This window comes from Bolinopsis microptera, chromosome 3, assembly GCF_026151205.1.
Source record: "Bolinopsis microptera isolate Bmic1 chromosome 3, MBARI_Bmic_1.0, whole genome shotgun sequence".
NCBI lineage: Eukaryota > Metazoa > Ctenophora > Tentaculata > Lobata > Bolinopsidae > Bolinopsis > Bolinopsis microptera.
Genome location: NC_087074.1, coordinates 13,851,319 through 13,875,032, shown reverse-complemented (window position 1 = coordinate 13,875,032; position 23,714 = coordinate 13,851,319). Strand labels below are relative to the sequence as shown.

Genomic DNA, 23,714 nt, shown 5'->3' with positions numbered 1-23,714 from the left:
ATCAGTCCTTGTAAATTTCGAGCATCGATTACATAAGCAAGATGTTAATAGTGCTCATGTCACATGTGGTCGAGCGACGATACAACAGCGACGGTAGACGTCAGACCGTCAACCGTAACGAACAGATCAAACGTATGCAAGTAAATAAAGGCAAGACATATTATTTGTGCGCGTTGCTATGGCAACGTGCTACTCTGTAGAGAGTATATTGTCAGTTAATATTTTACTTGTTGAGCGCGCGCGCTGCAACATTTGTGAACATTTTGTATACTGTATTCGTCGTTTTGTGTGTTTCCGAGCATTGAATGGTAGGCGATTCTTGATATTTCTTATTTATGTTATTCGGTATTGAATGTAGTGGATGAAACTACACCTGTGTGCCCAGAAAGCTTTTTCATAATATGTTTTAGAACAATCAGGGCCGCTGATATCAACTCACAATATTGTCTTCTACAGTAAATCATTGTTATTTTCAGTTTCCATCCTCCCCAAAGTTTGGATTGACTATTAGTTAGATTACTCAGTTTTTGCTTTGTATAATTACCAAGTCGAATGTTGTGACGTATTTAAGGTGTTAATGTTTTGAGTATCAGTCAATTTTTAATGCATTCAAATTTCAATTCGAATAGATGGAAGAAGAAGTAAAGGCCGAGTCAAAGCCCGCCTCCGTGTTTGTTCCTAGTGCAAACGAAGGCGAGGGCAGTGCCGTTTCAGTCGACGATAGCATACTCACAGCCACCAAACCACCGAAGAAAGGAGCCGTCAAAGCCTCTGGTACCTGTGTTCCTGATGCTTTCTATTGGAGCGTTGATGAGGTGTCCAGCTGGGTTGAAGATATTGGCTTTTGGCAGTACAAGGTAATAAACAGGAAACAATAACTATTTCAGAGTTTTTATAAATAGAGTTACATTAAATATAAAGGATTTTTATTATTTTTACTTCTCAATATTTTTAGTATGTCGTTCTTTATTATTAGTAACCCTGAAATTTAGTAATTTATCAATAAAGTATTCCGGCATTCATGCTAGAGCTGTGTCATCGAAATAGACTATCTACTACCATTTGTGAATGATTTGACCCGTAGAGGTTTAAAATTTAACTCTTTGAATGATCTTAATAAGCTTAAGATATTAGCCGATGATAGAGTTGCTTGGAGAAACAAATTTTTACTCTAGCTGTCTTGATCTGTACTGATCACCATTTTAGGATGTCTTGATTTCTTTAAGGGGTTTTGAATATTTTAATGGTGTAAACAGTTTCTTAATAATACTACCATTTGAGTCCGAGTATTTATGTTCTAAATGCACTCACTAGTATTTCATTCATATCAGTGAAATAATTACAGGGTTGTTTCACTGAGAATTTTGTAGACGGCAGAAAACTAATTCTCATGGACGCCAATTCTCTACCAAGAATTGGAATACAAGACTTTGATCATATCAAGGTAAGATTGTCTGTATGAACTGTGAATCTTTGCATGTCTGACGAGTTTACTGTCAAGAATTGTTTGCGTATCTGTATAGCATTTATCTCTTGCTGATCGATTGAAGACACATTTGATCCATTGGAGGTGCATCAATAATTTCAACAATCTTGATTATTAAGGCATCTAATCTTGTCAAATAGTTTACTGTAATGTGAAATGTGCATGTATTGTGCATTTATTTCCGCAGGTATGGACCCAATGTGGTTTCTATGTGTAAAGGGTGCAAATTTGGAAATTTGTAATGATTATTACTGCTAATATTCAAATATTGCAATCCCTCCATGCCACTGGTTTATGCCTGCATTTGTCTTGTTGTGGGCACTTATCTGCCTTTGCCTGTGCTACTCAATCTATCGATAATCTTTAGGCTTTGTTGCCAGTTGCACCTTGATCATTTTATGTGGCAAATTCAAAGCATTCAAATAAGCCCTGGATACAAAGAAAGTTTAAATTTTCAGACGATTTGCAGCGCTATCAGAGACGTCCTGGGAATTGAAGGACCAGACTCCAAACGAACCATCTATCTGCCACCTAGGGACCATTTAGCCACCTTCCTCGAAACTAAAGCAGTTCTCGGCCCTCATTCAGATGCACTAGAGTTTGAACCATTACCAGTATGAAGTATTAGCTGACAGCCATATCGTGATGAACTCAGGCATTGACTTCAGATTTCCTTCAAGTGGAGTGCAAACAAGACAAAGAATTTATGAAAGTTTTGTAAATAGTACATTGTTGATGTAAATAATAACGAAATTTTATACTTGTACAGAATTGGAGAAAAGTTGTTTATATGGTTCGAAAATTAAAAATCTTACAAAAAGCTCAAAATGAATTAGCAAAGTTAGTTCAAAAAATCTTATCTCATAATCAAAGTTACTCGGACTTCATTCATTACCTTACAAATTAAATTTTAAAGAAAAACGAATTTCATCAAGTCAAAAATCTCATATTCAATTGTTTTCACAGTTTTTAGTGTAAAAGTGATTCGGCAGTACCCTCATTTCATCACCTGAAATCCATCCAGTAGCGTTCTGTGTCAATAAAATTCTCTAGATTCACAATAAATAGTCAGACAAGTAGATAACGTTAGAAATAGAAATGCCACAACTCGGGGAATCGTCAGAACATGTTAGATTATCTCTCTACAGAGCGTTGAGGTCCTCCATCGTCTCGTTGTAGTCCAACTCCAATTCCTCGTACCTTCTGTCGATCAGTTGGATCAGTTCTTCCATCTCGTTTATTGACTGCACCTGACTCTTCATATCGTCCTTTATACGTTCATCTTCCACCTGGGAGACAAAATAGTCGGGTCTTTGGATAACAATTAACAACTGATACTAATATAAAGTCTGCGTCAATCTAGTTGAATCCAGATCTTCATCTAACCCAACACTTACCGTGAGATTGATGCTCTTCTTTTTCAGATCGTTTCTAACTTGGCTCTGGTTATCTAACTCATCTTCTGTCAATCTAAATCTCCTCTCCAGTTCTTTCTTTTCAAATTCAGCCTATTATTTTGATTTTTAGACAGTAGCAATAAATTCATGCAGATCATAATATCTTTATTAGGTACTCCGTACTCCGTACTGATGACGAAGAAAATATTCTACAAATGTTTTAAGGATTTAATCGGAATTTTAACACTCATTCATTGTCTGATTGCGGGAAATAATGATTCTTGAACATGCAAACTCGGTGATGGAAACTTTAAACTTTATAAGAAACTTTAAACAATCGAAATAAGATATATGCAAACTGAACATTTTAAAATGTATGCGGTAAGGACCATTTTAAAAACCCATGCAGTTAAGTGTAATCAGTAGATTACAATTAGTTCCGACCTAGTAGTAGCAGTAGCAGTGTAATCAGTAGACAGTAACCACTGCCTTACTTCTAGAACTGCTCCTTACCTTGAGGAGTTCCTCCTTCATTTCGTTGAGATCGTTCTCAAGACCATCTCCTTTCTCCAGAGCTTCATCACGCTCTGCCATCAGGTCCTGGATCTTCTTTTTAAGTATCTCCGCTGCCATCTTGATGTTCTATTAAACAAGAGTTTAAGTGTTATTGAGTGTGCTTTTGTAAGAATGTTACTGCGCTGGAGTTGAGTTGGTGATTGTAGCAAATATCTCAGTTTGTTGAACTGAGTTGGTGATCTTAGCAAACACCTCAGTTTGTTGAACTGAGTTGGTGATTGTAACAAACACCTCAGTTTGTTGAACTGAGCTGGTGATTGTAACAAACACCTCAGTTTGTTGAACTGAGTTGGTGATTGTAACGAACACCTCAGTTTGTTGAACTGAGTTGGTGATTGTAACATGCACCTCAGTTTGTTGAACTGAGTTGGTTAGCAAACACCTCAGTTTGTTGAACTGAGCTGGTGATTGTAACAATCACTCAGTTTGTGAGGACTTAGCAACACCTCAGTTTGTTGAACTGAGTTGGTGATTCAGATTGTAACGAACACCTCAGTTTGTTGAACTGAGTTGGTGAATGTAACATACACCTCAGTTTGTTGAACTGAGTTGGTGATTGTAACAAACACTTCAGTTTGTTGAACTGAGTTGGTGATCTTAGCAAACACCTCAGTTTGTTGAACTGAGTTTGTGTAAATTGCATTCTTTCCTTCCTTCACAAACAGTGTACACTATACTATTACATTTTTATGCATTTAATGTGGAGCTGATCAGCATGCCATCGAATACATAACAAAAAACATACATAACTGAATAAAATTCCGCATAAAATACAGAAATATACTGTGGTCATAGGTTTGAAAACTGCACAGCACACCGAAGCTCTATCCAAACCTATAGCTGCAAAGAGCAACTATACAAAACGCAAAGTGTCAACTTAATTATTACAAACTAAAGGTCGCCAGCGTGCCACCTAACAAAACGCACAAATCGAGACTTATAAGGAATGTCCCATCGAAAAGATTCAAAATATTTGAAGCATTACAACAGATTTACGTGTTATCAGTGACAGGTGAAGGACAAATTACGAAGCTGAGCGTTTACAGAACTTTACAACCAACATAGCAGGGTGTGTGAACTGGACAACTCTTAACACATCAAGAATAGCTGGTTACACTGCGATAGTTTTACACACACACTCACGTAAACGCAGTCATTGATAGAGCCCGGCGGAGAGAGAGAGAGAGAGAGAGAGAGCGGAGAGAGCGAGAGAGTGTTGTTAGCTATAGAGACTAGATAGGGTTCCTAATTCCTAACCCTTGTAGTGCTTCCGTATAAATTAGGATACACATTAGCAAAGGACAGGCCGAGTAGTGCGCGGACCGCTACTGAAGTGTCATGATGAACTGCGTGTATAGATCACGGTAAACTGTAAAGTGTAAAGATGTTACATTACTAACGTACCGTACCCAACTTGATACCGGGTGTAGGGAGCCCTGCAATTTGACACTTTTACTCACCAGCACCTTGCGTCATTACCACATATTTATGAGTAATTGCATAATCAGTGAATGCGATATCACTTATCATCAGGTGATTGCTGAGTTAGAGCCAGTAGTGTACCGGTAGCAGACCAGTAGACTAGTAAACGATAACCGGGATAACAAAACTGATACCTGTATCTCACTGTTAAGTGTACAATGTACGGGCTACAAAGTTAACAAGATGAAAGTTTAACTTTACCACGGTATACCTACATCTAGCTGGTTCTTGTAGTCAATAACTACACCAGCACATACCGTACTGTGTTGGTATGCTCGAATGAAGCCTAGAATAATTACAATTTCGGCAAATACGAAGCAGGTGATGATTGCTGAACAAAAGTGCTGAAGTATGTATGATTTTACCACTGTTGAATTAATATGATTCATGAAAAAAAGCGCTGAAAAGTGTACTTTTAAAAATGAATGTACATACAATGTACACCCCTACTCATTGAGATTTGAGTGTGCCTTTTCTTAAGTTGACCTCATGGAACTATTTTAACAAGTTCCCAATACAGCTGAAAACAAACACACGAAACAGCCAAGCAACTGAACTAATTACCATCAATCTCAAAAGTCTTGCGGAGGAACAGAACACTGTTTTAGAAGTGGAACACTGGTAAACATAATTTCATAACAGATGTTATAACTGCAATGTAAAGGCGCGTGTACAGATCCCTGGTAGTTCTGATAAAACATCCCCCAGCCAATCAACTGACTTTCTGCTCCTCACCGACCAATCAGTAGCCTTGTTTGAGATCACGTGATGCCGGCAAACCGGACGTGCCAATTAATGTACATGGTAAAATATAACAGTTTTTATTGTGGGTACATCGGGATAATGTAAATTGATTTATTACCGTTACGTGACAGGATTATTTCGTTTGTAATTCTCTCACTTAAATTTCTTTGCGCCCTTGTAAACGTTCATTCAGACAAGTTTATAATAAGAACACTTTTTAAATGTATTATAACCTTAAATAACAAATGAAATGTATATTCAAGTCAATAAATTAACCGAAATAGGCTCTTCAGGTCTTTAAATCAACATTCAATCTGTATTTCAATCAACAATAAAATCATGGATTATTCATATTATTGTAAATGATGATTGGATAAAAGTCTAAAATCAAGCTGCCATTTGACTGCAAAATGTCATGTCCATTGGCCTGCAACGACTGATCATTTTCTGGTTGCTGATAATTATCAATCGGTCGGAATTGACCAATCTGGCCGGCTATTGAAATTGTCAATCTTAATTTTCGTATCAAGACAAGAACGTGCTGTCTTTTTAACTGATGAGTCCTTCGACTGTACGTGGATAGTGCTGTATTCAAGCTTTTATCTGCTCAAGCGTTCGGGGATGTATGAAGCTGTCCCACTCGATGTTTCCTTCTATTTCTTCTACATCTTCCACTTGCTCTGCGGAAATCAGTTATCAATACCTTGTTCCAATATTATGTGCATTCCTGAATTATTTGATTATCCTGTAAGAAAGAAGAAACAGTACCTCGAGCCCTAACCAAATCCCTAACCTAAACCTAGAGATTTCCAGCCAGATTCTAATTACCTACCGAAACCCTAAAAACTTTAAAACGGTGAGGGTTTTTAAAACTTTGTCCCCTATTCAATAATATTGTAATCTCACTTATCTCGTCTAGTATCATCTAAATTTGATAAAGGAACAACCCATATTGACGATGTCTTAAATATAAATTAAAAGAATTAAGTTAGTATGATTAAGTTCATATAAGTTTCTAACCTGTAAATTCTTTCTTGGCTTGTTCCCTGGTCCTCAATATTGTGTTGTTCTTTCTCAGATAAATGTTCATGTCTCCCATAAAACCTGTGAAAATTAAAATGTTATATTTATTAGGGTCGGCATACGGCTCCAATAGATAAACTCAATATCAGTTATCGAACATTTGTCGGACCTAACAAACAAAATATGCGATATTTAAAAACAATAAATTTACAATTCAATGAATGCGATGTAAAAGCAAACCTGTAAGATCATGCTCGCCTATGTTCATCTGTTCCTTGAGGTTATGTACGTCAACAGCAGACATGCTCAGTTTTTTGGTATCAACACAAAACTTCTCAAACCTATCCTTATCTATCAGTTCGCTGTACGGCATAGTTCTGTTCATGTTATCTGAACCGAGACTACTGTAGCTGTCAGTGGATACGCTATCAACGGAGGAGCGTCTACCAGTACCTGAAGATGGGATTTTGTGAGCTGATCAGCCTTCAAGTTCAACGGGTGCTTGTCTAAACGGAGACTAGGTTTCGGCTTTTGTTCGACTTTAATGTTCATTTTCATTCAAACCTTCACAGTTCAGCAGATTACCATAACAAAAAGCTTGCTAAAAGGAACACTAACATACCTTTTTCCATTGGTAAGTAGAGGTCATGTTTGGAAAGCGTTCTCATCATCCTACTCTCTGCCAGACTAGTCCGGCGTTTATGGACCTTGTTCTGGATAGTCAAACTGCTTCTCCGGCTCAGTCTCTCTTTCTCCCTCTCTATCTTCTGGAGTTCCAGAGCCAGCCTGGAATCTTGCTGATGATTGGCATTCGAGTCATTCACCAGGGACACTCTCCTTTTGCCGTGCACCGCGTGTTCGTAGTTTCTACTCATTTTGCTTGTTTACCTTTTAAGTAGAAAGGTTAGAAAAAAACACTTTTGAGAGCGGATTCTCCACGATCGAGTGAACCTATAAACGGTAGAAGCTCGACCAAATAATGAATAAAATAATAGGCTGAATCTTACAAAATAAAGGCGGCAGAGATCAATATGGTTCAATAAAGATTAATTAATTCCGTTATATTATATCTACATGCTAATGTTTGTTTATCATTTATTCATTCGACAAAATGATAAAAGCGACGAAGGTTTTGTCTCTAATATGGGAAATTGAACTTTGTTGTTGTTGCTAGCATATAACATCAATTAATTAGTCAATAACATGGCGGCATTTTAGGTTTGGTTGGATAAAGCAAAGCTGCTTTTACGTTGACAAATGAGGAGGACGGACACAGAAGCTTAGAAATTTTAACGTGGACTGAATTCACCGAATGATAACTCTGAAACGGTGGTCGCACAAACACAAAATATTTGTCAATAAGAGCGTGTCCAATGTAGCAATGATAATATTAATAAGCCTATAGGATCTCATTTACGCAATTGCTAAGGCTGACTCGCCAACAAAATAATATTTTATTAGTTTGCATATTGCAAATTCCGACCATGACCACTAAATTTACTGAGCACCCTACTAGACAATCGTTGAACTGTAAATGATAATTTGTTGCTCTCCAACCCCATTTTAGCAATCAAAAATCGTCCCAACAAATTATGGTAGCTGTAAATGTAATTAACCTGGCTTTACAATAAATTGGCTCCATCTTGGTTCCACTTTACTGTATGCATTTCTACCACTCCCATCAGTTTTTTCGAATGACTACGGATCTGTAATACGGTTATAAGAGCAGTTCAGGTTTTCAAGCGCCAATTTATTGGATTTGCTGTGAACAAATGAGAGGGAAAAAGTGTCCAAACGAATCGAGTGAAGTGGAATTGTCACGATAATTATTGCAATACAGCAGAAGTATAAGCTCCAGAAGAGTTGTCCCAAGAGAGTGATTAGTGAAGTAGCGCGTGACATCTAGCTAGTCAGACATTGTCACGTACTCTCCTGAAACGTACGGTGGTTCCCTGGGTCGGTTGACTGAAGTAAACCGGAACCGCCACGTCAATTTGATCACTTCTGTAACTATGATCTCTGTAAATAGCTCTTTTCCCACTGTGACAAATTAATGAGATGGTTGCCACCTCGTAACAACAGAGTTAATCCAATCTGTGAGATCGTGGGATCGGACAGGTGAATTGCATTTGGTAAAGGTTCGAGTGGTGATCCGATATTTGGTTTTCATCGGCCGGTGACTGAAAACATTGAATACACATTTTGATTATCAAGGGATTATAGATGTGGATACTGGTGAGTGGTGGGGAGGTGAAACGTATTTTTCCTGACATGTGACGGTTTTAAGCATTGACCAATTAAATCTCAGAGTCACTGTCACGTGCCAAAACACCTCCCCACTAGAATCCACATAATATATTCACTATCTTTTGATACGTATTATTGAAACAGCTTTGAAGTAGAAGTTAGAAAAAGCTTTCTGCAGTGTGTAGTATTGACCGAAGGTCGGGTGGGGCATTTGGACGTCGCCACAGTAATTAGCCTTACCTTAAAGTATAGCTTAAAGTGTGTATCATCAGTATTTTATGAAGTAATGAGAACGAAAGTCTGATCGGTCATAGGATCAAGTAGAAAGTAGAAAGTAGAAAGTAGAAAGTAGAAAGTAGAAAGTAGAAAGTAGAAAGTAGAAAGTAGAAAGTAGAAAGTAGAAAGTAGCTATAAACTTAGTAAGGATCTAGTTCTCTAGTTTTAGTCTTCGTGCATCTTCCTGATCAATCTTGTAGTTAAAATTATCATGAAAGCTATTACTATTATTATCAAGATTGCACTCCTACATAACTCGATCTAAGATCGAATTTTGAAATTAAGTTTGACCTCGAACGTACGCTATGCTGAACTGAAGTTAGGCTAAGATTTAAGATTTAACAAGAAATTTGGTGAACGGTCCGAACAAACAAGAAGAACTCACTAAAACATGACTATGATGAAGAATGACCATTACTAGGACATACCGCCCTTAAGTAGTTAAATCAAGCCAATGGTAGGAAATTTCTGTACACAGATTAAAAGCAAGTAAGTTGCTAGAGAAGCTCAACTAGCAATCAAGCAACAATTCAATTGTCGGAGAAGTTACCAAATCTTAGTATTTATTAGCGTGTTGTGCAGAGTTCAAACTCTACTGCAGAATTAGGGATTTAAGATCACATGTAACGTAAGTAGGAGGAGCTATTTCCGGAAGAAAAGAGCAGGGTGTCCAAATGTTCCTGACGTAAGCAAGTTCAATGACAATCTCGGAGATCGACCTCTTTTGTCTGTCCATTATTCCTGTTTATTTTTCTTTAGTAATATTCCTAGACGTCAGTGAGTCTACGTCTAGTGGCTTACGTAATTTGTATGTGGCCCTATGTGAAGTGTTTCTTATACAGAATAATTTACATTGATAGACGAGGAGCATTTTAATTTTTGTCGCTCATTGGACTTTTAAAATAGGTCATGACGTTTTTAAGCACAACATCAAGTGCCTATTTTGCTAAACTTAAATTTATTTATCGATTATCGTGTCACAGAACAAAGTTGCAGCAATTCATCCGATCACTCGTAGTGATGTGATTGGTTATAATTGTCTTTTATTTAAACAGAATAATGGCCATTCAATTTAGTGACGACATGGGATATAAAAAGAGGTGCTGCTGAAGAAAATCAAACATTCTGGACTATAAATTCATATTAGAGTTTTGATAAGACGGCAGAAGCCAGAAGAGGCCATCGACACCAAAAAAATGGCACTACAAAATGTATGAAAATTAAGATTCCGTTATACTGCTCAAAAATATGATTTCCTCTGAGAAAACTCATTTTAAAAATTAAGGTTTTCTTCATTTCTTTTAGTACTGTTCTATCTCTGTTATCTGGTCTCTGGAAAAAAAAGTAGAATTATAAGCTATTGAATTAGTCTTTGGAAGATACAAAATGATAATGTAAAAGTACAATGGTTTTGCAGACTAAACGTCATCTATCAGCTCAGCTCTAGGAGTGAGGACTGTGCTGAATTCCTATCTTAAAATAATAACAGATACCAACTCACTCTGTTTTCTAAGATTTCATGCACTCGAGGCTGATAGAAGTGAGGCCATTGTAAGCATCTGACTATTTCCTTTAGGTTTGCTTTTCAGCCAACAGTGTCCGTCACTTTGTCTGTAGGTGATACTCATACAATTTGCCGTGTTCAGGCACCATCCCATGCAGTCCCACTCCGTCCCGAACCCGTAGGATTGAGCCCCGGCTATATCAGCACCATTGTAGTCTGTATTATCCTTTATGCAACTGTTCCATTTTGCAGCATCGCCTGTCAGCGTGTCTGGGGAAATTTCCGGGTAAAGCTAACTATTTAAATTGTTTACAATATTTTTTACGGAATGATGAAATCGAAAAATTTCAGTATGTGTGATGACAGCGTATGGATATTGTAAACGGTACTTCAAACACCAATGGCCTAATATATTAAAAATCATTGGTTTCCTTACCATAACAGACCCTGTTGATGCTGACCATAAACTTGTCAATGCTTGGTTGACTTCCACGGCGCTGTGTGCTGAGTGAGCAGTACTTGGTATCTGGTAAGAATAAAGAATTTATGACATATCAGCTTCCCATTTAAACATTTCCCAAGTTCAGCTAGTCAACTTCACACTTTTACTCGTATACACATTACACAACCCTTCTACCTTACACACACTATATGTTTAGCAATATTTCAACAATTTCCCCACTTGGTGTACTCTTCTAATAGTGAAGCACTACTGTGAAATATAATTCTTGATTATAAATCTGAACTTACCGGTGTTCCATGAAGCTCCGTGACATGCTGAATTCTTCCTGCACTCATCAAGGCACTGAAAAATGGAGTTTGCCTTGGGATAAGCGATAGCTCTTCCTGTGTAGTAGTTAATACCTGTCTCTATACAGGACCTCTTGGCGATACCTCGTCAATGAAACCTTGGTTAATTTTCAGATACAATCGAAAATGATTTGTGTTAGACTTTTGTTTGAGTAGGTGAATTTTGAATCATGAATTGATCTATTGCTAAAAGATTAAATTTTGATGACATCTATGTCTTAAATACATAGGATATTTAATAATGTTCAACTCACTAGATAGGATGCCCTCTTGTGAAGTGATGTTAGCCACTGCAACTGCTCCAAGGTCGTTAATCTTGTTGGTAGCCTCAGTGATGAAACCGGACAGTTTTCCTCTGAGATTAATAACTCTGTTCTCCTGTTCCTCCAGAGAAGAGTCGATACTGCTAATTTTGGAGTCAGTGTTCTGCTTGATCTTGTCAAACTGTGCTTTAACCTTGTCTGTCTCGGTGCCACCAAATGGAGTTGTGATTATGAGGCGAGCTGTTGGAGTGGAGGACAGCTCCTTACCTCCGTTTGAAGCCTGATAAAAGGGGTGTTATCATGTCAACCAAAGTTATGAAAAACGTCAAAGAAATATCGAAGCTGTTGACTTGAACAGAGTATTTTTAAAACAGACCTTCAAGACAACTGTGAAAGCGTAACTCTTTCCTCCTACTAATCCTCCTACCACAAACTTCTTGTCATCTCTTCCACCCTGCAACACCAAACCTTTGTATAAACATAATTTAGGAGTGATAATACAGGAGAGTGTAATATGATTTTTAGTGCTCCAGCCCGCATTGTCATCTTACTCACGTTCAGATCGACGTTCTGGATTGTCTCTTCTCCTACAGCACTGCCGTTCAGCTCGTCTACCTCTACATACCGGACAACAAGTTGGGTGGTCCTCAAACCGGCGGGTAGCTCTACCAGACTCAACTTCTCTATCAGTGTGACTGAGGTCTCACTCACTGCGTTAACCTGAGGAATGCATCGTGGTTACTGGTTATTTGTGAGCAGATGGATGGCACTGGAGGAATGTGATTCGTACCTCATCAGACGTTAACATTTTGTTAGTTGGAGATGTCAAATAACGGAGTAGTTCGCTGTTTATTAGTCTCATGATTGAAATACTGATATCTGGATATTATCCGGTTGGAAGAGACAAGGACAAGTGAAACAAGGACGTTAGGAGTAAGGGCAAATTTTCGGCGTCAACGCCATCTTCAGGCTAAAATTGTTATAAATGTTAGTATATAATAAATGCTTCTATACTAGTTAAAATGCTAAATTAAAATTACACACACTGAATACAGGTTACATCAAATGGTATTGTACATTACATTGAAAATAGTGATGTACACACGTTTTACACTCTGTCCAAGTACATAATATCTACTGAACAGCAGGGTCGTGTGCTATTTGTTTAAATTTGTCTTTGAATATGTTGTAAAAGAAATCCCTTAAGCTTCTCGCACTCTTCTTTGTTATTGATACTAGGTTTAAATAAATTAATGTAGTAAGCTTCTGTCACTTTACGTTTAATGGTGCTATATAAGTTAATTTCTAAAATATCGAAGGAAATATCTGGTTCTATGTTATCGTGAAACTCTGAATAATGAGCAGCCAACGCATTATCAGGATAGGTTAAAGGCCTGTTGACTGCTCTTCGATGCTCTGAAAATCTATCGTGTGCTGTTCTACTCGTTTCCCCTATATATAGCTCTTGACATAATTTACACGTAACTTTGTATATGACACATTTTGGTTTGCAGTCGTGATTTGTTGTGATGAGTGGACATATGATACAGTTTGGTATGGTGCAGTGTGGTTTGTCGTGTGGTCGTGATGAACATAAGATCTCTGAGAGTTTCTTACCTGGTGTGAATATGAATTTGACCGGTAAGTTGTGTGAGAGGGCAAATTGAGTGACTTCTTTGGAAAATGGCTCGTTGATGAATGGTAGAGTGCATGTTACGTGGTCGGTATCTTGTATGTTTGATGATGAAGGGTTATGACGTGTTGTAGGTGAGAGAGGGTGAAGTCGTCCTGTTTTGTTTATACGTCGTGGGTCTTGGTAACCGTTGTTGACCAACAAGTTGTCTACTATCTTCATGGACTCTTCTTTATACTCTGGTGTTGATGAGCAAAAAGCAGCCGTTTTGTAGAAGTTCTTGATGGTTGCTACTTTAGTTCCCTCATTGTGGTGGCTGTTGGCGTGCAGTGTGATATTCTTTTTCTGCTTCTTTCTGTAGAATTTGTGGTGTAGTGTTCCCTGTTCGTCGATCTTTATCTGGGTGTCGAGGAATGGGGTGAAATCCTGACGGCTTTCCGGATAGTCAATTTCCCATTTGAGCAACTGGTCTGGGTCCTCGTTTGAGATGGACTCCACTATCCTCAGAGCTTCTTCTTTGGAGCTGGCTAGACTCCCGGCATCATCCACGTATCTCCGGTAGAATGAGACGTGTAAATCAGTGTAAATCGATCTTCTCTCGAACATATATACTCGTACTATCGCTCCTATTGGTGATGGTTGGCACCCCATGAAGAGACCAATTTTCTGGAGGTAGAGTCTTGAGTGATATGTAAAGTATGAGTTGGTGAAGACGAATTCAAGGATCTTGTGGATGTGCGTGAGTGTTAGACCCCAGGTGTCGAGGTCTTCCCAATGTTCTTCGGTGAGTGTAATGAGGTCTTGAATGCAGCCACTGATGTTGATGTTTGTGTACAGTGCTGTGACGTCAGCTGTGAAGAATGAGAGACCTGAGAGTTGTTGATGTGACATGTTTTGAAGCTCTTCTAGGTGAGTGTGTATATTGCTCAGGCGAGATGGAACATGATTAAGCAGAGGAGATAGAATAGATTTAACAATCCAAGCAAGCTTCTCAGAAGGGGAATTTATACAAGACACAATTGGACGTATTTTACAATTAGAAATAATATCTACATCTGAAACTAAGACATTACAATCAAATTTATGAGTTTTCTGTATTAAATAAATAGTCGGTAGTTGGGTATTATGTGATTTAAATAAGTCTACTGTTTTGCTGTCATAATTACACATCCTACTTATCTCTGTCCATAACACATTACTCTCAGTCTCTAGTCTCTCAGTAACCCTGTTGATGAGGCGGCTGTAGGAGACTTCTGAGGGGTTTGCTATTGGTTGGATCCGATTTTGTCGCGTGGTGGTAGGTGCAACGTAGGTGTACGCTTCTTGCGAGGTCATGTCTGACAGATGTTTCTGCGTAATCTGCTGTTGTACTCCACTGCTCGAACTCAGTTCATCTTAACATTAATATTCTTTTTCCTGTGAAACTACCTAACTTTTTAAATTATTAAGTAAATAAATTATATACCCACTCACTGAATCAGTGCATTGATGACTTATATTATAAGATCGATAATTGTAAACAAAACATTTATTTGTTAAAATGTAGACTGTCTGGGAGACCAGAGTTTTATGAAATATGTCAAATGTTTAGTGATAACAACCACGATGTTAAGGAGTCATCTAAACAGAGATTGATTCATAAGTTTAATGCTCTCAGTACTCCCACCCACACCTATCAGTCTAATGTGTCACACGACTCCACCTCTACCATCGAGCCACCTAGCAGCAAAGTATCTGCGGTAGGCGTTGTCCTCAACGAGAATGAGACTAACGTCCTCAGCTTAGGCCCCAAGTTCGCCCTAGCACCCCGAGTAGATGAACGCCTCAAGAAAGATGTGCAGATCAGCCTTGCTCAGACCGCCTACCGGCTCCGCTGGAAAACCTGTTTTTCAGATGAGATCCCAGATGATACATGCCCGACCAGCTTCGCATTTATTAAGTCGAAAAACGTGCCATTTCAACGACCGTTTGCTGGTGCTCCACCCACCACCAACCTCGCCATGGAACATCACCTCCGCCAACTGTGTTACATCATTAACACCAGATTAGAACACAGTAAAGTACCCTCTAACCTAACAGCAAAACAACGGGAGGGACTCAAATCCTTGATTGCAAGAAAAGAAGAACTCCACTTCTCGAGAAGCGACAAGGGGGGTGAGTTTGTGATAATGAGCAGTGGAGTACAACAGCAGATTACGCAGAAACATCTGTCAGACATGACCTCGCAAGAAGCGTACACCTACGTTGCACCTACCACCACGCGACAAAATCGGATCCAACCAATAGCAAACCCCTCAGAAGTCTCCTACAGCCGCCTCATCAACAGGGTTACTGAGAGACTAGAGACTGAGAGTAATGTGTTATGGACAGAGATAAGTAGGATGTGTAATTATGACAGCAAAACAGTAGACTTATTTAAATCACATAATACCCAACTACCGACTATTTATTTAATACAGAAAACTCATAAATTTGATTGTAATGTCTTAGTTTCAGATGTAGATATTATTTCTAATTGTAAAATACGTCCAATTGTGTCTTGTATAAATTCCCCTTCTGAGAAGCTTGCTTGGATTGTTAAATCTATTCTATCTCCTCTGCTTAATCATGTTCCATCTCACCTGAGCAATATACACACTCACCTAGAAGAGCTTCAAAACATGTCACATCAACAACTCTCAGGTCTCTCATTCTTCACAGCTGACGTCACAGCACTGTACACAAACATCAACATCAGTGGCTGCATTCAAGACCTCATTACACTCACCGAAGAACATTGGGAAGACCTCGACACCTGGGGTCTAACACTCACGCACATCCACAAGATCCTTGAATTCGTCTTCACCAACTCATACTTTACATATCACTCAAGACTCTACCTCCAGAAAATTGGTCTCTTCATGGGGTGCCAACCATCACCAATAGGAGCGATAGTACGAGTATATATGTTCGAGAGAAGATCGATTTACACTGATTTACACGTCTCATTCTACCGGAGATACGTGGATGATGCCGGGAGTCTAGCCAGCTCCAAAGAAGAAGCTCTGAGGATAGTGGAGTCCATCTCAAACGAGGACCCAGACCAGTTGCTCAAATGGGAAATTGACTATCCGGAAAGCCGTCAGGATTTCACCCCATTCCTCGACACCCAGATAAAGATCGACGAACAGGGAACACTACACCACAAATTCTACAGAAAGAAGCAGAAAAAGAATATCACACTGCACGCCAACAGCCACCACAATGAGGGAACTAAAGTAGCAACCATCAAGAACTTCTACAAAACGGCTGCTTTTTGCTCATCAACACCAGAGTATAAAGAAGAGTCCATGAAGATAGTAGACAACTTGTTGGTCAACAACGGTTACCAAGACCCACGACGTATAAACAAAACAGGACGACTTCACCCTCTCTCACCTACAACACGTCATAACCCTTCATCATCAAACATACAAGATACCGACCACGTAACATGCACTCTACCATTCATCAACGAGCCATTTTCCAAAGAAGTCACTCAATTTGCCCTCTCACACAACTTACCGGTCAAATTCATATTCACACCAGGTAAGAAACTCTCAGAGATCTTATGTTCATCACGACCACACGACAAACCACACTGCACCATACCAAACTGTATCATATGTCCACTCATCACAACAAATCACGACTGCAAACCAAAATGTGTCATATACAAAGTTACGTGTAAATTATGTCAAGAGCTATATATAGGGGAAACGAGTAGAACAGCACACGATAGATTTTCAGAGCATCGAAGAGCAGTCAACAGGCCTTTAACCTATCCTGATAATGCGTTGGCTGCTCATTATTCAGAGTTTCACGATAACATAGAACCAGATATTTCCTTCGATATTTTAGAAATTAACTTATATAGCACCATTAAACGTAAAGTGACAGAAGCTTACTACATTAATTTATTTAAACCTAGTATCAATAACAAAGAAGAGTGCGAGAAGCTTAAGGGATTTCTTTTACAACATATTCAAAGACAAATTTAAACAAATAGCACACGACCCTGCTGTTCAGTAGATATTATGTACTTGGACAGAGTGTAAAACGTGTGTACATCACTATTTTCAATGTAATGTACAATACCATTTGATGTAACCTGTATTCAGTGTGTGTAATTTTAATTTAGCATTTTAACTAGTATAGAAGCATTTATTATATACTAACATTTATAACAATTTTAGCCTGAAGATGGCGTTGACGCCGAAAATTTGCCCTTACTCCTAACTTCCTTGTTTCACTTGTCCTTGTCTCTTCCAACCGGATAATATCCAGATATCAGTTGGAGATGTGTTAGGTTGCGCTCTTAGGTAATAATTATCATCTCTTCAACCCTCTTACCTCTGGGAAGGGGATCGAATCAGGAGCAGTAGATTGGAGAATCTTGACTGGCACACTAGCTGATTTGTCAGTCTCAGTATGGATGAGAATCTCGTACATAGTAGCTGGGTCCAGTCCAGAGACCTGGTGTTCAGAAGCTGCCTCGTATCCCTTCTCCACGATTATACTTTCAGCGTCAGAAGCTCCCTGCTTTCTTACTTTCAGGACGTATCTGACGGGTTTTGATGTCGAAATTGTTGTTGGGAAACGAGTCTGAATTTAAGGGGGCCGGGGGGGGGGGGGGGGGGGGGGGGGGGGGTCTTCATCAAAATTCTCTCGAAATCGACTTTATAGTTGTTTCTGATAGGAGGGAGTGATATCTATCAGCTGCTTTTGGTCCCATGGAAAAAAATTGTTCCTAGCCGAAATTATCGCCGGTCTAAGGTCAGCGCTTATGTGTAATTGTATTGCGCGAGCGATTTTCAATCGCAAATTCTGAAAATCGAGTCTAAAAATCTATCTTCTCCCACATTTTTTAAGCAATCACCCTGAAACTGTCAGGATATGTTCTAGGGACCATTTAGAAGAGATTGATCATACAAAATTTTGAGATAGGCCTTTAAAAACTTTTTATTCAATTTTGAAAATCTTGGACATCAAAAAATCGTAAAAAAACCAGGTCCAAGATTTTCAAAATTGAATAAAAAATTTTTAAAGGCCGTTTCTCAAAATTTTGTACGATCAATCTCTTCTAAATGGTCCCTAGAACATATAATGAAAGTTTCAGGGTGATTGCTCAAAAAATGTGGGAGAAGATAGATTTTTAGACTCGATTTTCAGAATTTGCGATTGAAAATCGCTCGCGCAATACAATTACACATAAGCGCTGACCTTAGACCGGCGATAATTTCGGCTAGGAACAATATTTTTCCATGGGACCAAAAGCAGCTGATAGATATCACTCCCCTCTATCAGAAACAACTATAAAGTCGATTTCGAGAGAATTTTGATGAAGACCCCCCCGGCCCCCTTAAAGCTTAGCTTGTGCTTTTTATCGAGGCATTTCAAATTTAAATACTTACTTGGTAGAAACGCCTGAAGTAGACTTAACAGGTCTGGCCCAGCTGATTGCTAGAGAAGATGAAGATACGTCTCCAACAGCTAGGTTCCTGACGGGGGTGGTGGGAGCTGTTACACACAACACTACTTCTGACTTGTGACTGAACCCAAGATCCTCCAGCATCTCCTTCTCACCGTCCAGAACCTGGGGGGTTGGTGGGGTTTTGGTGGGGTTTTTGTGGAATTAGGTTTGAGTATGAGATTTGAGAATGTGGTTGTAATTTATTGAGTGCCAGTATGATCTTTAGATTATATCACTAAATATTGGTAGATAATAACCTTGTATTTGGTTGTGATGTTGTAGGCTGTGTTAGAACTCAATCCGTCGATGGAAATGGTAGATGCACTACCAAGGTTGTACTTCGCTACATTTTCGTTATCTCCATTGGTAGCTTCGATCCAGTGTGTCTTCACGAATTCGTTATCAGTTGCGGTAGTCTTCAGCTCAAATCCATCGTACAAGGCTCGGCATTCCTACGACCAAACAGTAATGTATTATAAGATAAGATTACAAATTCGCTATTCGACATCACTAAATTTGTGTCTTTTTGGTAATGAAATTTCAGTTTTATTAGCTACTGTTTCTAATGAAAAGACATATCTACCGGTTTAGGAGGAGTAGGTGGAGGAATAAACCCTGATCCACTTTGAGGATTAAAACCTCCCTCCGCATAGCTGTACTTGATATCAAGGTACTCCTCCGTCTCTTCATCTACAGCATTTTGAATTCTTATCAGGAAACAGTGCTTCAGTTCGCCTGCGGTCGGCCATGAGGCAAGGCCGAACTGAATGAACTCTTTTAGTTTACCTCCCACTTCACCAACTCTGTCGAGGTCATTGTACCATTGGTTTGACTCGTCCACCAACTAATGGAGTTCATTACTGTCAAAGCTCGGATATGTTAATGCCGGGGGGGGGATGTTAATGCCCCTGCTAAACTCTAGGTCTCAAATATTGTTCTAAGTTCCTTGAGTCTTCAAAATATTATTGCCATTAAAGGACCATTACAATTACTATAAAAAAAGGTATTCTCATTCTTTATCTTGTTTGTGTTACCTCTTGAGTTTCGATGAACTGATCTGCAATCTCGTCCGAGGGCAGGACGTTCAGTTCGAAAATGTAGGAGTACCTGAAAAGTATCGATGATTAGGCATTGAAATATCATTTTAATGACTGGTCCAGTTAATCCCATGATTTTGTACTCAGCTGGACCAGGTGACCCAGGCTACTCATACTAAACATATAGATTGGAACTTACTGGTTATTTAGCAGACATTCGTTGTCCTCAATATGCGCGGCTTCAGCCACAACGAAAACATCAACGTCTCCAGGGGCTTTGTTTTTCTTGGCCTCGTCCATAATAAGGTTGATAGTGTTGATAACTCGCTTCCTCTGCTCCAGAAAGGCGTGAGCCTTGTCGTAGTAGAAAGCGGAGTTTTGATAATCTTGGATAAGTTTTGTGAGGTCTGCTTCGTTTCCTTTACCAGCTCTCAGATCTCTCAGCTGATTGAATTGTCCGTTACCAGGAAACGATATACGGTATTTCGAACATTTCTGAGTTTAAAAACAGTTTAACACATCGTGAAACAATATATTTACCACAGTTAAAGGTTTCCTACATATCAAATATTTGTAGTTAGTAATAGTAACCTGGTCCTGAATGGAAGATTTAAATTTGGTCTCAAAACTCGACAACTCTCGCTGAAACTTGTCCAGGACATTTGAAATCCTCGGTATTTTGTTGGACACGTCGGTGTTCAGAAGGGTACTGGTCTCCAACTTTGTCTGCTCGATCTCAACCAGCGCTTTAATCGCCTCGTTGACTAGGTTGTCCCCGATCTCTTTAAGAGCGAAGGTGTCCTCTGTACACAGGTATGATAGAGGTGTGAGCTGGTACCTGGATTGGAAGTTAGTTTTAATAAATGTCTTCAAAGATTAAAGTAGAGGTTGGTTTTGTCTCTACAGTCTACAACAATAGTACCTCTCATAATGATAGCTTAAAATGTACAGCAAATGTTTATCTTGTCGTGATAAAGTTTTAAACTGTTTCATAAAATAAATTACCTGATAGGAGCTTTTCCAGTAAGACCCTCTTTCTGTACTTCATTGAAGGCTTCAATAGCGGAGAGGTAACTGGTTGGTGTGCTAACTGTGGTGTCACCATGATACATAACTCTAATACTGTCGTCCGATTTCACTTCTTTACCCTCGATGTCAACCCATGCACTACCGCTGATCTTAAATCCGGGAATAGAATTGATTTCCACGGCCAGTTTACCGCCAATCTCCTCCACTGACTCCGAGCTGGTTGCCTCTTTGTCGAACCTCAGGAATGCTCGGAGTCCGTACAAGACCGAAGTAACGACGTGAGTCGGACCATGCTCGGTTTTAGCTTTCTCACAGTTCCTCACATAACGTCCTGTAATTGGAGTATTGAGAGGCATTGTGTCAGCTTTGGTAGTGGACTTATAGCTCATTGTTACTCTGGCGATGTTAGAGGACTCTTTCCTGTCGTTCAGATATTTGGCAGATCCTGACACTTTGATCATCCCAGATAGGAACCCCAGGGTGAGACTTGCTTCTACATTGAGGTTGAAAGCACGGTCATTGAAATCATTCTCCTGGTACACGTCAAGGTTAGAATATAACTGTTTTGTTGTAACCTTTACTGTTTCCATTAGTGACCGGGGCCAGAGATAGGTTCCAGGCAGGAACTGTCCGGTCCTGGCGTTGTAGAGGCTTCCCAGGCCCTGGTTTGACACAATCCCCTCCATGTTGAGAAGTTCTAGATCTTTCGGTGTGGGCTGACCATCCTGCCGCTTGAGGAGTTTAGCCGGGGCCTGCCTACATCTTCCTCTTTTTGGCTTGTAGATCATTCCCTCTGGACAAGTTTTCAGCACTGCCCTCTCTCCTTCTCCCGGACATTCCCAATATTTATTTTCTCCCAAAGCTGCATCTGCTGCGAACCTCTTCATCCAACTAGAGCAGATGATACCTTCATCTTCAGCCAGAGCCAAGGAAAGGACCACTGACAGGACCAACGACCTCATCATAATTAGTTCTGAAATCTAAAACTATTTTACTGATTATCTCCGAAATAAAATGAACTGCTGAGCACCAAGGAACAGATATAAAGTTGATTTGTAAGCGAGTGTGTTAGAGCCGGTTTTATATCGCACATAAGATTAGACAGATGAGCTCCTGGACCATCTGGCCGGTAAAGAGAGGGACCTTTTCAACCCGCTTACTTACTCCTCTTCTCTTTATTTTCACACTTTTTGCTGTCATCTTTCTCGCACCTATACCTTCAAGTGAGGGGTATTGCATTGTGCTATTCTCACACCTCCCGGCTCCCCTCGCCTCGGAGTTACCTACCATTGTTGTATTGACAACAATTGTTACTTCCACAACCATCTGGTCAACTACATAGTACATCGTCAACTAATAACAATGGGGTTCTTTTACTTGACGTGATTTTCATTGTGATGTTTAGCAATTCAGTTAGATTCTCTCAGTTAATAATCGTACTCGGTGATATTTGATTGATCTATCATCACTCATCAGTACGAAAACTTCTGTAGTTATTAATTATTACAAAAAGAAAACGATATTTTGTAAAAACTATCAATATGTTAATAACATTAAAATGAATTGGAAAAACTAATTGGATACATGCATAAATTGGTTAAATCATTTCAAACTTACAAAAAATAATCGATAAATTGCATCATCAATAAAATCATTTCGGAAAATTGTATTTATCAAAAATAGTCGAACACGTTAGAAAACAGTTCATCAATTCCGTTAATCTGCTTGGAGAATAAAATTCAGGCTGTAGTAACTTTGCTTCCAGTATTGTTTGGTTCGTTACACCGATGTCTGTAAGGTTCATTTAATTTATCTTCCTCTCTCCTTGAAGTCAAGTCTGAAAATATTTGTATGTCATGTACGATGATAAATATTGAAAAAGTACTAACTATGTTTAATACAAATGTATGAGCAATTTAAGAATACCTTATCGGACTTTATTTGAACGGACATTAATTGGATGCTGAAGGCCCTAGCGTTCATTTTAATATCCGTTCAAATAAAGTCCGACGAGGTAGTTAAACTTAAATTGAATACATTAAACGGATGCCTGCGAGAGTTCATTTTAATGTCCGTTCAAAACTATATCCGTTGCTCACGCAATGTCCGGTCAAATAACGCCCGATAATGTATACAAGTTATGCTATTCGACATACAGGGTTCGCAGTAAATGAGGTTTTACTAAACTACATATTACTTAATACATATAAATTATAGTTATACACATATATATATATATATATATATATATATATATCTTCCATAACTTACAGTTGGAAGATCCAGTTTTAAGAGAGGAAAAATATAATAACTGCGTCCTGATTCTGGCTTGAATGAGGTGCCTGAAGCTAGGCACGGTGAACAGATAGATGTAAAAGTTGCTGAGGGTGTTTAAAAACAGGAAAGACACTGCCAGCCTGAAATAGGAATTATCTGGATCTTGAACCCCGTCAGCTTGTGATTCTAAGAAACGATACACTGCGTATGGGATTGCAGATATGCTATAGACAGCAGCAGTAATGAAGGTTGTCAGGATACCTTACCATCTTACAGCCCCCCTGCTTCGCTTTGAATGTCTTCTTGCCCTAACTAGATATGTTACCAGCGGCACAGTAGATCCTATCACCAATAGGTTAGGAATTGTGACGTTCACGGTCACAATCACCGGTTGTAGCCATTCCCATTTCTTGGAAGAGAAACCGTATTGGCATAATAT

The 23,714-nt window shown here is 39.1% G+C and overlaps 4 protein-coding genes across 4 annotated transcripts; 1 reads left to right on the top strand and 3 right to left on the bottom strand.

Annotated features, from left to right (window-relative positions):
• The first annotated feature begins 238 nt into the window (after nt 1–238).
• LOC134812807 (sterile alpha motif domain-containing protein 15-like) lies at nt 239–2,267 on the top strand. Its single transcript, XM_063820377.1, has 4 exons — nt 239–308; nt 630–857; nt 1,346–1,444; nt 1,945–2,267. The coding sequence occupies exons 1-4, from the start codon at nt 306–308 to the stop codon at nt 2,104–2,106; spliced, it is 492 nt and encodes a 163-aa protein (XP_063676447.1). The 5' UTR covers nt 239–305; the 3' UTR covers nt 2,107–2,267.
• LOC134812808 (tropomyosin-like) lies at nt 2,190–3,521 on the bottom strand. Its single transcript, XM_063820378.1, has 3 exons — nt 3,397–3,521; nt 2,884–2,994; nt 2,190–2,775 (listed from the first exon to the last, which is right to left on the bottom strand). Exons 1-3 carry the CDS (start codon nt 3,514–3,516, stop codon nt 2,629–2,631), a joined length of 378 nt encoding a protein of 125 aa, XP_063676448.1. The 5' UTR covers nt 3,517–3,521; the 3' UTR covers nt 2,190–2,628.
• A 2,383-nt stretch (nt 3,522–5,904) lies between these two features.
• LOC134813115 (uncharacterized) lies at nt 5,905–7,592 on the bottom strand. Its single transcript, XM_063820801.1, has 4 exons — nt 7,331–7,592; nt 6,949–7,161; nt 6,706–6,789; nt 5,905–6,365 (listed from the first exon to the last, which is right to left on the bottom strand). The coding sequence occupies exons 1-4, from the start codon at nt 7,581–7,583 to the stop codon at nt 6,277–6,279; spliced, it is 639 nt and encodes a 212-aa protein (XP_063676871.1). The 5' UTR covers nt 7,584–7,592; the 3' UTR covers nt 5,905–6,276.
• A 2,775-nt stretch (nt 7,593–10,367) lies between these two features.
• On the bottom strand, nt 10,368–22,112 carry LOC134812806 (uncharacterized). The gene is made up of 15 exons (XM_063820376.1): nt 20,975–22,112; nt 20,561–20,807; nt 20,169–20,413; nt 19,967–20,039; nt 19,516–19,776; nt 19,190–19,384; nt 18,874–19,055; nt 17,813–18,023; nt 12,364–12,528; nt 12,185–12,262; nt 11,800–12,088; nt 11,486–11,629; nt 11,172–11,261; nt 10,733–11,005; nt 10,368–10,563 (listed from the first exon to the last, which is right to left on the bottom strand). The coding sequence occupies exons 1-14, from the start codon at nt 21,961–21,963 to the stop codon at nt 10,749–10,751; spliced, it is 3,426 nt and encodes a 1,141-aa protein (XP_063676446.1). The 5' UTR covers nt 21,964–22,112; the 3' UTR covers nt 10,368–10,563; nt 10,733–10,748.
• Nucleotides 22,113–23,714: the final 1,602 nt, after the last annotated feature.

Bases quoted from the DNA above. Each gene is read 5' to 3' on its own strand.
- LOC134812807 (XM_063820377.1), top strand. The intron at 858-1,345 runs GTAATAAACAGG...AAATAATTACAG, and splicing joins TTGGCTTTTGGCAGTACAAG to GGTTGTTTCACTGAGAATTT. The intron at 1,445-1,944 runs GTAAGATTGTCT...TTAAATTTTCAG, and splicing joins AAGACTTTGATCATATCAAG to ACGATTTGCAGCGCTATCAG.
- LOC134812808 (XM_063820378.1), bottom strand. From the start codon at position 3,516: ATGGCAGCGGAGATACTTAAAAAGAAGATCCAGGACCTGATGGCAGAG. The intron at 2,995-3,396 runs GTAAGGAGCAGT...TCAAAATAATAG, and splicing joins TGAAGGAGGAACTCCTCAAG to GCTGAATTTGAAAAGAAAGA. The intron at 2,776-2,883 runs GTAAGTGTTGGG...TTTGTCTCCCAG, and splicing joins AGAAGAGCATCAATCTCACG to GTGGAAGATGAACGTATAAA.
- LOC134813115 (XM_063820801.1), bottom strand. From the start codon at position 7,583: ATGAGTAGAAACTACGAACACGCGGTGCACGGCAAAAGGAGAGTGTCC. The intron at 7,162-7,330 runs GTATGTTAGTGT...TCCCATCTTCAG, and splicing joins CTACTTACCAATGGAAAAAG to GTACTGGTAGACGCTCCTCC. The intron at 6,790-6,948 runs GTTTGCTTTTAC...TAATTTTCACAG, and splicing joins AGGCGAGCATGATCTTACAG to GTTTTATGGGAGACATGAAC.
- LOC134812806 (XM_063820376.1), bottom strand. From the start codon at position 21,963: ATGATGAGGTCGTTGGTCCTGTCAGTGGTCCTTTCCTTGGCTCTGGCT. The intron at 20,808-20,974 runs GTAATTTATTTT...CTTCCAATCCAG, and splicing joins ACTGGAAAAGCTCCTATCAG to GTACCAGCTCACACCTCTAT. The intron at 12,529-17,812 runs GTAAGAGGGTTG...TGCATTCCTCAG, and splicing joins ATTCGATCCCCTTCCCAGAG to GTTAACGCAGTGAGTGAGAC.